Source organism: Erythrolamprus reginae, chromosome 3, assembly GCF_031021105.1.
Source record: "Erythrolamprus reginae isolate rEryReg1 chromosome 3, rEryReg1.hap1, whole genome shotgun sequence".
Taxonomy (NCBI): Eukaryota; Metazoa; Chordata; class Lepidosauria; order Squamata; family Dipsadidae; genus Erythrolamprus; species Erythrolamprus reginae.
The window spans coordinates 52652089-52664938 of NC_091952.1; the positions used below are offsets into that span (position 1 = coordinate 52652089).

Here is a 12850-nt window from a genome sequence, read left to right on the forward strand (position 1 = left end):
TCCAGCAAACTTAATGAAAAATAAAATAAGTTGCTAACATTTCCACCTACCCTGTGTTTTCACTTTATATTACATGACATTTCTCTGACCCTCTTGCAAAAAAGACTTAAGACGCTGGTATCTGGTCCGCTGAAAGAAAATGTCAGATAATGACAAAGAGGTTAATGATAGGGCTATAATTTTGCAACCTGAACCTTTTCACAGCAGTTGCAACCACTTGAACCCAGCTCCAGTGGTTAGAAGGCAGAGCAGAGAATTGTTCAACATGTACCATTGGTAGAAGCAGAGAATATCAAATAAGACAGGTTTTTCTTTGGTTGGTTTTTAATGAGAACACGAAACTAACTAAAAAACTGCAGAAAAAAACAATTGCTGCCAACCTGCTTTCCATTGAGGACCTGTATACTGCACAATTCAAAAAGGGGGCTGTGAAAATATTTACTGAACCCTCGCATCCTGGACACAAACTGTTTCAACTCCTACCCTCAAAACGTTGCTACACCAAGACAACTAGACACAAGAACAGTTTTTTCCCCGAACGCCATCACTTTGCTAAACAAATAATTCCCTCAACACTATCAAACTATTTACTAAGTCTGCACTACTATTTCTACTAGTTTTTTCTCATCATTCCTATCACCCATTTCCTCCCACTTATAACTGTATGGCTATAACTTGTTGCTTGTATTCTTAAGATTTTTATTAATATTGATTGTTTCCTCATTGCTTATTTGACTCCTATGGCAATCATTAAGTGTTGTGCCTCATGATTCTTGACAAATGTATCTTTTCTTTTATGTACACTGAGAGCATATGCACCAAGACAAATTCCTTGTGTGTCCAATCATACTTGGCCAATAAATAATTCTATTTTATTCTATTCTTAAAAAATGGATGATATCAGGTATATCAGACAGGAAACATGGCCAGATGGTAGGCTAATTTTGCTTTATTGTCAAGCTACATTAATAGAATCTTGCAAGTTTGAAAGTACAATTCTCCTGCCATCACCATTGTAGCCTGAGAACTTAGTGAGGGCCCCCTGTGAGGCTTTTGCTCTATCCACTATTAGCTATGGGCTATTCTCTCTGTTATCTTACTGTTTCCTTGGCAGCATCCCTTCACTCTGTCTCTTAAGGTAATTCCCACATACTGTTACATCTAGAACATTTAAGATCCCTGAAGAGAGAGACTAAAAATTTGTATGGAATGAAATGGAGTGAATCAGAAAATGACTCACGCTATACCAAATATGGGTGTTACTTTCTGAACTGCACCTCGGTCTATCAGAAAATGGAGTCATCTTTTCAAGCATGGGAGCATAGGAGGATGGTGTCAATGAAGGATTGGCACCAAAGCCCCTAGGGATATTGTTTATAAACTTCCAAAAGTAACAGTATATGTGTTCTTTCTAAAAGGTAGAATTTGGGTCAAACCAAAAAGCAGTTGATTACAAGGACACAGAAGAGAGAGTTCAGCACAGAGCAGACACAAGACTGGGGGAAATCAACAATAGATAAGTGTTGTGGTTGGCTCTGGCCCAGCTCCTGCCCCAGGGAATGTGCAGGTGGATGCAGGGGAAACTTCAACATGTCATAGACCTGTGCTATTGCCGACAGAATCAGTTCAGAGTTTAGTTTCCTCAGACGAAGAAGAAGGTGGGAGTGACTTGGAAGAGGGGGGCTTGGCACACAGCCCAGGCAGTCAATCTCCATTATCTTCCATTGATTCGGATGAAGACATCTTGGACCCACGCAAGCGCAGAATTATGCATAGAACAGGCCAAGTAAGGACATATTACAGGAGATAAGAGAGGCCACCTGTGTTTGGGTGGGGCTCCAGTAATTAGGGCTGCTGCTATAAATAGCAGCATGTGGGTTTGGCCGTTGTGGAAGAGTACCTGATTGCAGTTCTTCAGGAATCCTCTGTTGCTGTTTTCTGGACTTCGTTGACTTTTCACGCCTTTGAAACCAAAGCAGAGCAACATGTGTGTGTGTCTCACTTCGTTGGAAGAAGAAGGGGTGTGAAGTTTCTTCATAGCTGCTAGCTAAGTACTTAAGGACTGCTTAAGGGAAATTGTACAGACTACCCGGTTGTTTTGGGACGAGTGCTCTTTGCAATACAAAAAGAGTGCTTAGTTTATTTTGAATTTTGTGATAAAGAACATTGTTTTGAATTTTCAAACGTGTATGTGTCTGAAATTTGTACCCTTGAATTTCCGGGAGGCTCCTACCAGAGAGCCCGGCAGAACAGATAAGTAGATATTTCACCAGGAAGATGAAGTGTTTTCTTTTCTGAATAATTACCTGTGAATTGTAAGTGGACAGCATCCACCTCACATTCTCTGATAAGAATGGAAGCTGTGCAAGCAGTGATTATTTTTTACTCCTGGATCTGTGGGCAAGGTGTGGTGGGCATGGCATGGCTTGGTGGGCATGGCAGGAGGAAAATACTGCAAAATCTACATTCCCATCCCATTCCTGGACCAGCCAGAGGTGGCATTTGCTCGTTCTCCAAACTACTCAGAATTTCCACTACCAGTTCTCCAGAACCTGCTGGATTTCACCCCTGTGTGCAAGAATAGATGGAGAGGCAAATGAACACAGGGACTATTATTCAAAGGCTGGATGTGCTGAAGATTAGGAGATCCTAGACAGCGTCCATTTCCCTTATATAGGTAAACCTTCCATGATGCCTAAACAAGGCTTCTGTTCCTTCCATTTTCGTGCCTTCTCTTCATTAAGAAGAGAGTGGACAGCCACTTGTCTGAAATGACATAGGGCCATGATGGTGAATGTATGGCATGCATACCACAAGTCAGACATGAAGCACTCTCTTCTGTCATGCGAGCCATTGACCAGCTCAGCTCTACTGCGCATGCGTGAGTGCCTCCCATCAGAAAGCTGATTTTCATGTCCGACACAAGCATGCTTTCTCCTCACTTTCTGCAGCCCCTGTCTTCCCAGATCTGTGGAGATTCCATCCCAGCAATGTTTGGGCACGCAAGGCTGTTCCCTCCTCCCAGCTCCATTGGGAAAGGGAGCAGTGATGAGCTGCCAAAATTTTTACAGCCACACTGTGCCCGTGGCTTATTTTGTGGGTGTGGCTTGATGGTCACATGACCAGGTGGGAGTGGCTTGACAATCATGTGACCGGGGGTGGCTTAAAGGTCATGTGATTGGGTGAGAGTGGCTTACCGACCAAGATAGGTGCTTGGACTCTTTTTCAGTTGATTAAATCACATTATTTGAAATAGCCACAAAAAAGGACAAATGATAAACAGCATTATTTGTTGAGGAGCACAGTAACATTTTAAGGTTTTGTACTGAACCCACAAGGTTCAGTATGATAACAGATTAGGCAAGTAGCTCAAATTTCTTTAATTGCTATAAAAGTTCAGTTCTAGATAATGATTAAAATGATGACAGCGTTTATGGGTAAAAAGATACTATTTAATTATTTCCCATTTTAAAAGTAATTAAGCATCATATTATGGTACTAGAGAAGAAAGGACAATAAAAAAACTTAATAAGTATTCAATAAATAGTCCATAAGCTTACTACTCCCACTGCATTCTCTCCCATTACTGGAAGGGAGGCTCCCCCCCCTCCCCTCACAGCTCCATTTGGAGAAAGGAGGCTTCTCCCCCTCCAACCCCGCCTGGGATGTGAGGGCAAAACAGGGGGGGTCACACATGCATGCACAACAGAGGGTCATGTGCACATGTGCAGGGAGCAGGATATGCAGGAGGGGCATTGCATTATGGGTGTGGGTACTCATGCCCGTGTGACACTGCGCACATGCACACTTTTGGCACCTAAGGGGAAAAAGAGTTCACCATCACTGGCATAGGGCCTCCTGCTTGTGAAGAGGATTGGACCAGAAGACCTCCAAGGTTCCTTTCAATTCTGCATCTCTATTATGTTCCATTCACTGTTCACCTTGCCTCACCTCTGTCTAGTTTTGCTCCTTCCTTTCCTCAGTACAGCAACCTCTTTCTTTTACCCCCTATCCATTTTGCAGGTTTTCCCCCCTTCTTTTTTTTGCAGTACCTTCATGAAGAAAGAAGTTGGCTTGTGCGAGAAAAGGCAACAACTTATATCAATGTGGGCCAATTGATACTTGCATTAGGATACTTTCTTTTATGGTCAATTGATAGTAATCAGTTATTTTAGACAGATAATGCATATTCTGGATCTGGCCCTTTTGGGGGAGAGGGGTGTATGGATTCTGGTATGAGCCAAAAATGAGTTAGTTCTCCAAGGTGAGTTTCAAGTTGAGTTGGCACTTACTTGTCAAGATGGAGGAGCCAAGTATTGCACAGAATAATCCTGTTAGGAGAGCTCTCCTAAATTCAGAGTCATTTTTCTTCCCTTCCTATAATAGCAATAGCACTTAGACTTATATACTGCTTCATAGTGCTTTTATAGCCCTCTCTAAGCGGTTTACAGAATCAGCATGTTGCCCCCAACAATCTGGGTCCTCATTTTATCTACCCTGGAAGGATGGATGGATGGGTCAACCTTGAGCCGGTGGTGAGATTTGAACTGCTGAACTACAACTAGTAGTTAGCATAAGTAGCCTGCAGTGCTGCACTCTAAACACTGCGCCACCCCAGCTCAGTGTATGGTGTACACCACATTACAGGTAATATTGTATCTTAGCTCAACTAAATATCCATCTAACACAGGAAAAAGTCATCAATGGCTAGCAGCCTTCAGCGAAACCTTTAAAAGTGGCTTCCCTGGAGTCTCCCGACAGTTCTGCTAATGGTACAGCTTGGAGAAAAATAAAGTGCTGATTTGTTACTGTGGCTCATGTCTTCAATGACGTGTGAATCTAACACTATGTCTTTAGAGTAAAAGCGTCCAAAGTCAGATCCTGAAAAGTACCCATAATGCTTGAGATAGCGTAGCAATATGGAAATTTAATCTACTTAAAGCAACATTTTTTGTTCTAATCCAACTATGTTGGACTTTGTCTACTAAAATCTGCATGCACCATGGCTGAATGCTGGTCTAAATCCAAAGCTGAGGAACGTGGATCTAAAAATAGGCATAACAGTGCTGAAACCATTAGCTTTAGAATTAAAAGCACACCAGCAATGTTAAGTATATTACTGTATAACAAGTCTACCACGTGAGACTAAGAGACTGTATTGTGCCAGCATTCATTCAGAAGAAATGTTTTCTCCCCTGTTCTTTAGAAATGTGCATCGAGGTATTTTTAACCATGTAGTATGAAAGCCTGCCATTTGTCAAACGTTCGTCACAAACAACTCGCTCTGTCCTTGCTATAATTAGCAATGTTAAAAGGCAATGTGTGAGAATTCTTCAGAATATTTTAGCACCAAAATCAAGCAAGCGGAGTGCCCTCACTTGCCCTTAAGGCTGACCAGGCTTCCAAGATTTAGAAATTTCAAATGCACCTTTTAAAAGGTCTTTTCCCTCTTGCTGGTTTATAAACGGCTTAGTAGCAAAAATCCATCATTCATACTCTTTCATCCTCAGATAGCATCTTCTGAAGTACACCTGACATGAATATTTTACTTGATAGTAAACAAAAATGAAATTCTCAATTGGTCTCAATACTGGGAATCTGGGCAGCATTTTATAGGATTAGAATCAGTGTTCCTTGCAAAAGTGGAAAGCAGAGCAGGTATTTCAAAGGGTCAAATTCCCCACAGGAGAGCAAGAACTCTTTAAACTCCCCCAGAATACAAAGGAGTGTTTGACCTCCTCCTTTCCTCGTCACATAGCAAGAACTTAGTTTTACATAATCATTGTTAAAACCAGTTTAAAGTGTTTTTTTCTCCCACATAACAGTCACTGGCAGATATTTTAGCACCTGCAGATTGAATTGCAAATTATCTTGTGCAGCTAGGAGAGAAGAGGAGGGGGGTGGAAGAAACAAATAGACTGATATCTTACCTTAAAAAGGCGCAAGATGTTGGCCACCATAATGGAGACAGAGCTGCCAGATGCACCAATTACTCCAACCACGCGTTCTGGCTTTGTGATGATTGGGGGGCCCCCATTAACACAGCGCACCTCAGTACTGTCCTTCTCGATTAGGGCCTGAACAAAGGTGAGGGACTGCTCCAAAGCATGTGTGTCTCGAGAACAAGTATCCAGGATGCGGGCCCCCAAAGTGATGTTTGGAAGTAGTTCAGGATCATTGTTAATTCGGTCCAGAGCAAAAAGCATGGCCTCCAAACGATGAATCCCTTTCTCCTTCTTTAGCTCTCCACAGGCCTTTCCCTCAGCGCCCCGTCCATGGACAGGGAAGAGGCCTCCTAAAGTGATATCCCCATCGAGGCGAATGGAGTTCATGTGGGGGTGCCCTTGGCCTTTGGGTTTGGCTGTGCTGACTGGCTGATACCACCAGCCACAGCAGACGCTCATGAACAAATAGAAGGAGAGTTGCTCCATGCACACAGATCCCCCTTTCTTCCCAGTCATCGCCAAATCCTACTTGAAGCTCAATCCCATCAGCCTAAAGATCCATGGAAACCAAGGAGTCTGTTACCGTAATCTTTAATTCAGCTGGGTTGGAAATAGCTTCTCACAAGGGCTAAGACTAAAATGGCCCTCTGAAGTGTTCAAAGCATGGTTTCCTTTTCCCTTAATTATCTATCACTTTTCTGTCACGATTTCCAATCAATTCCAGTATCCATTTCAATGCAGGTGCTGAAGAACAGAGAGGTAGCTGCTTCCGGAAATGAGTTCACAAGATTCCTTTCCAAGCCCTCTGAAGGCCCATAGCAGTGCAGCTAATGAAGAGCGCCAGGTTTTGCATAATTTTGTGGAAGGAGAAATGGGCAAAAAGAACCTCTTTTCTTCCTTTTTTTCTTCAGTCCCTGAAAGGAAGAAAAGAAAGGGCATTCATTATTCAAATCTTTCCTCAGAAAGGCATTAAGTTGTAGCACAAAAAAACTTCAGGGTTTACTTGATCAGACTTTTTGTTATGCTTTGAGAGAGGCAATGTTGGGTCAAAAGCAACACACGAGGGAGAAGGGAGAAACTACATCTGAAGATACCTAAGCTCCATAACTTATTTATGGATTTGAAGCCAGTCTTCCATCAGTGGACGCTTACTGGGCCATGAGGAATATCTAGTCTTTTAAAAGTCAACCTGGATTCCTCCTTGAGTGGAAAGAGGGAAATTAATGCATTCACTTTATTTTATGGGTGCTTGGTACCACTGCATTATTTAAAAGAATCAAGGAAGGGGCAAAGGAAAAGAATATTTGCCTGCTTTGTAAAAGTCAAAGCAGCTACTTGCTCTATTGGGAACTCAATATCAAAATAACCACACATCGGATTTGCAAGAAACGATACAACCTCAACAAATCAATACATTCACCTTTTATGTTACTAGATAAGTATAACAGAGAAAAATAAGATAGTTATAGTCTGTGCTGCATAAAACCACAATTGACTTGGATTGAATGCAGATTGACTTCATTTTTTGCATCGAATAACAAAACAAGTAGTTGTTTCTGTCCTTCTGATTAATCACCACAATGGAGAATAAATATTGAAACCAATCTCACTATATAATTTTTTTAATGAACACCCTTTGAACGATTGACAGAAAGGGGAAAGAAATGTTCCTTGGCCTCCTTGAGAACCATACAGTATTCATCACAAATAGGAAAAAATAACAACGTTGCATTTAAAAACATGAATCAAGTCTTATAACATCTCCACATTTTTATCATAGACTTCTAAAGAAAAGTCAAACATGGCAACTTTAAGACTTGTGGACTTCTTGGGGACCCTGTTCTAAAGGAATTCATTTTGACACCTGCTGCACATTGCTGGTTCATATTTAAATGGTCGTCAACTAAAACTCCAAAGTCCCTCTCACAGTTACTATTGTTGAGCAAGGTACCACATATACTGTACCTGTGCATTTTGTTTTTCTTGCCTAAATGTGGAACCTTGCTTTTTTCACCATTGAATTTCATTTTGTTTGATAGCGCCCAATGTTCAAGTCTGTCAAAATCCTTTTGTATCTTGAGCCTATCTTCTGGAGTGTTGGATATTCCCGCCAGTTTGGTGTCAACTGAAAATTTGATGAGTTCCCCATCTATCCCTTCCACCAAGTCATCGATGAAGATTTTGAAGAGCACTGGGCCTAAAACAAAGCCTTGGGATACTCCACAGCACACTTCCCTCCATGTAGATTTAGTTCCCTTCAGCACTATGCATTGAGTGCAGTGGGTTAGCCAGTTTTGAATCCATCTGGTGGTGTTATATTTATAGTTAAATTATAATGTACCTGAATATGCATGTGTTTGATGCTTAAATAAGGGGGGGGGGGCTTTTTAAGTGCTGAATGGAAATCTTCTCTGGATAAATTATTACAAAAAGGTGCAAAGAGTTTCCTAAGTATGTTCATTTTGGAGGGCATTCGTGCTCTTTTATGTTTGTGGCTTCTGGGAACAGAGGAAACCAGGCACCCCTTGGATGGTGAAGCATTGCTTTCACTAATAAGGCCTTAATAAATGTTAACATTTAATGAGCAATATTAATCAAGCAGACTTAGGTTTGCAGTTACAGACACAATCTGAGAAGAGGTTTCTAGGATTACAGAGAGCTTTTCTCTCTCAACTGAGAATACAACTTGGGATCTTTTCATGGACAGGCATATGGTATAGCTTATGTTATATAGCTATAACAGTAGACATTTAGAAAGGAATTAGGTCTAGCAGATATGTTTAACAGACCACTGGAGAATAGGTGAACCATTGACATTTAATGATGAATTAACTTCTTCAGACTTTTGTGGGCTATCTAGAATTGGAATCAGGGCTCAGATTTAGCATGCCGTAACATAAAAGAAGGCCAATCTTTGTAGATTTCAACTTGTCCCAAAGGTATCAGCCACGCTTGTTTTATCAAAAAGAGATTTTCTACCAATGAAGTTGGAACAGATTTTGTTATTCGCAGCTTAGATACTAATACTGTATACAATGTGATCGCCATTAGCCTCAGTAGTCATAGATCAGCCATCTGTGTGGATTTCGCTAAAGTCAATCTTTTTAAACCATATCAAGAAGTCACCCTCACGAACCCTGAGCCATTTCCCCCCCCATTGTGCTAGACACAAACACATTTCCCTATTGCTGCGTATAGCTTTATCTTTCCTCCTGTGCAATAGAGCAGTGATTTTCAACCTTTCTTGAGCCGCGGCACATTTTTTACATTTACGAAACCCTGGGGCACATTGAGCGGGGGGTGGGGCTGCTAAAAAAAGTTTGGACAAAAAAATTATCTTTCTCTCTCTTCCTCCCTTTCACTCTATTTCTCTCTCCCTCCCTCTTTCTCCATCTTTCTTTCTCTCTCTCTCTCTCCATCCCTCTTTCTTTCTCTTCCTTCCTTCCTCTCTTTTTTGCTCTCTTTCTCTCTCCCTCCCTACCTCCCTCTATGTCTTTCTCTCTCTCTCCTTCCCTCCCTCTCTCTCTCTTGCTCTCTCTCTTTCTTTCTTTTTCTCTCTCTTTCTTTTTCTTGTTCTCTTTCTCTCTATTGCTTTCTCTCTCTCTTGTTCTTTCTCTCTCTCTCTCTCGCTCACTCTTTCTCTCTCTTTCTTTCTCTCTCTCTTGCTTTCTTTCTCTCTTTCTTTCTCTCTCTGAGCTTCGCGGCACACCTGACCATGTCAGTAGTGTGCCGCGGCACACTGGTTGAAAAACACTGCAATAGAGTACCCTCTCTAATGCAGTCCATACAGAACTCTTCATGTCATTCTGGCCATTTCCATCTCACTTTTTATGGTGAGCTTTTCTAGCTTCTGAACTTCTTCGAGGAAAGTCTTATGCACTGTATATATGTAAGGGTAATGGTTGCCCTGCCATCCACTTGTTCCTCCTAGAATAGTCACACGTAAATACATGCCTAGCTCTTCTCGTCATCCTTGGCCAGCATCCCAATGCAATTATGTTTACTTGTGGCTGATTGGCTGGCTGTGTCACAGGCAGCTCTGTTGGGAGAAGCCCCTGGCTGGGCTGGTATGGTAGGCAATCATTCAGCCTCGTGAAACATTTTGCTTCTCCTGCATTATGAATTTTCTTTGAATGGGCATCATAAAAATGCCAGGAGACATAATGAACAAATGGTGACATTCTGGAAGAGGAAAGTACCATACACAAAACTTGTACCATGACCTGCCCTAGCCTGGTGACTTCAAGAGTATTAAAAAAAAATGCCATCTTCTTGTCCCAAATGTTAAAATTAAACTCAACTGCTTGAGAGGGATTTTTCCTTTGCTTTGAACAGTGATAACCTTGGGGGTAGCTCTACTTCGTATTTTCCCCCACTTCACTTAGTTTTGCCTCCTACCAATAACCTGTGTGACCTTGACCCGCTCATTTTGCTCCAGGTGTTTTCCTTCCCTTTGATAGAATGAGCTAATAGCAATTGCCTACGTTGGAAAAAAATTAAAGTACCCACTTAAGCACCATTGTTTAAAAGTCCTAGTTTCATGGCCCTGATATTGCTACATTAATCTTTATAATGTGATGATCTTCCAGAAAATAATATTCCCCTCTTACTATCAAAACACAGGCAACAAATTATATTAAAAGGCCATGGGGAAAAATGCAGGAAAAGAAACAGAATCATTATTCAGTCTGAATCCATCTGCCTGTACATAAATAATCTTGCTCAAGGAAAGATTATTGTTAACAGTTGACTGCAATCCTTAGGTTACAACATTGTAGCCTCCCTCGTCAAGAGAATGATGGCACCCAGGAGCTGTTTGGATGTACCAGGCAGAAACTTCGAGATTAAAAAAAGAACGATACCAAAAGAATTGACATTATACAGGAAAGAATATCACTCAAAGTTCTCGATTTAGATTATGTAAATAGAATACGTTAAGTCAAAGCCGAACAAACCACGTTATGGCTTTGCATATCTTATGACCTCAGAACCGCAATCTATACATTACAAATTATATCTTAAGCACAATATGTGAACCTATCATAAGGAAGAGAAAGTCATGAAGTGCTGAATCATCCTAGACCGTGGCTATTTCAAGGCAGTAATGGTGTCATCACTGTATGAGATTTGCAGGCTTCTAGATATTGATCTGGATGTATCAGGCTGGATTCCAACTTTGGATAGCCTAAAATTTGATCCAGAATGGATTTATAGAGCTTTGGCAACCTTTTCACCACAAACCATAAATTGTTATGTCTAAAGGTGGGAATCAAAAACCACTTTGCATTGTTGCAGACATGCAGATGAGTCTTCTGTAAAGCTAACTTCATGGGTTCAGCAGCCCCTGTCTCTTGACTTGATGTCAATATACAAAATTCACACACCTTAAAAGTCAACAGTGTCCTCTTATGCAGACCAACAATTTTCCTGAGACGTAATTGCCTTCTTTCATCACAAGGGCTATTGTGAAGATTAATTTGCGCATTGTATGACACTCACTTTTGAAAATGAAAAACCCTGCATCATATCTGAACTACAAAACAAATAACTTTTCAGTACTACCCATTCAAATGTCAAGATTATTTTGCCAAACACCACTGAATAAAAAGGCTGCTAACAGATGTATTTTGGATTCCATAAAGCACCATGAATCCAGCCAGGCTTTCCTTGGTTATCCATTTATTCAACAGTACTTCAAAACTTTCTTAGATAAATTTTTATATAGAGATGCCTGTCTTTCCTTATATTTATTTCCTCCTTTGAATTTTGAGACGCTTCGATGGCTGATGCTTGTAGAACCACTGGTACCAGCTCACCTGAACCAGTCGCAACCCACTGATGATGTCATGATGACATCACCAAATCAGATTGGCTGGTGCCGATCCATGGGTGCCACCATCTTTTATTTGTTTGTTTTTTTGTCCTTCTGAGCATGTGCAGAAGCTAAGTTCCAGCACTGCATACAGTCAACATCTGTTTTTCGGCTTTGTTTTTTTACCACTCGGGGCAGGTAAGTTAGAGAAATTGCTAGGCCCAAAATGGAATGCAGGGGGGGTGGTGCACCCCCCCCCCATGCCCCTTTTGGTTTCCAGGGGGCTGTAGGGAGGCTTCCTAGGCCCAAAAGGGATGAGGAGGGTGGCCTTCACGGGAGAAAGAAAGAAAGAAAGAAAGAAAGAAAGAAAGAAAGAAAGAAAGAAAGAAAGAAAGAAAGGGGGAGGGAGGGAGGAGGAAAGAAAGAAAGAAAGGGAGAGAGAGAAAGAAAGAAAGGAAGGAAGAAAGAAAGAAAGAAAGAAAGAAAGAAAGAAAGAAAGAAAGAAAGAAAGAAAGACTCACTGTTTGGGGATACCCATTTGCATGGTGTTTTACTTTGAGAGCTGTCTCTAATAGCAATGTGCAAGCTAGGGAAGAACATCTGAAGGCATGTGTAATGTTCTAATGAACAGAAATTATGGTTAAATGTGTGGCAGAAAGTGGACTCTGGGTATATTTTTCCAAATGCAGTAAGTGAGGTTGAATGTGTAGTTTTAGAAGAGGGGTTTGTGTGTGTGTGTGTGTGTGTGTGTGTGTGTGTGTTTGATTACATACACATACAGTATATATAGTAGACAATGTATTTTTTTTGTGTGCCCATGTGTAATACTATATGTATGTATTGTACACATATATGGTATATATACATAGGATTAAATAGTATATTTTGGATGTTCAATAGTAGTAAATAGGGAAATTGTATCTCGTTGAGGCCTTTGAGACAAGGAGAGGACAGGCACCCTAACCCTAACCCTTGATGTGAGTGACATCAAGTTGGCCTAAGCCCACCAGTCAAATGACCACCCAGTCACATGATCACTCAGCAACCCCCACCCCGTCACATGACCGCAAAGTTACTCTCACCCAGTCACATG

The 12850-nt window shown here is 41.2% G+C and overlaps 1 protein-coding gene across 1 annotated transcript in view; it reads right to left on the minus strand.

Annotated features, from left to right (window-relative positions):
- GRM4 (glutamate metabotropic receptor 4) overlaps positions 1-6461 on the minus strand; it is a 412871-nt gene extending 406410 nt beyond the window's left edge. Inside the window, exon 1 of the mRNA XM_070748521.1 lies at positions 5931-6461. Coding sequence (XP_070604622.1) covers positions 5931-6461 — 531 coding nt within the window. The remainder of the gene's footprint in view (positions 1-5930) is intronic.
- Positions 6462-12850: the final 6389 nt, after the last annotated feature.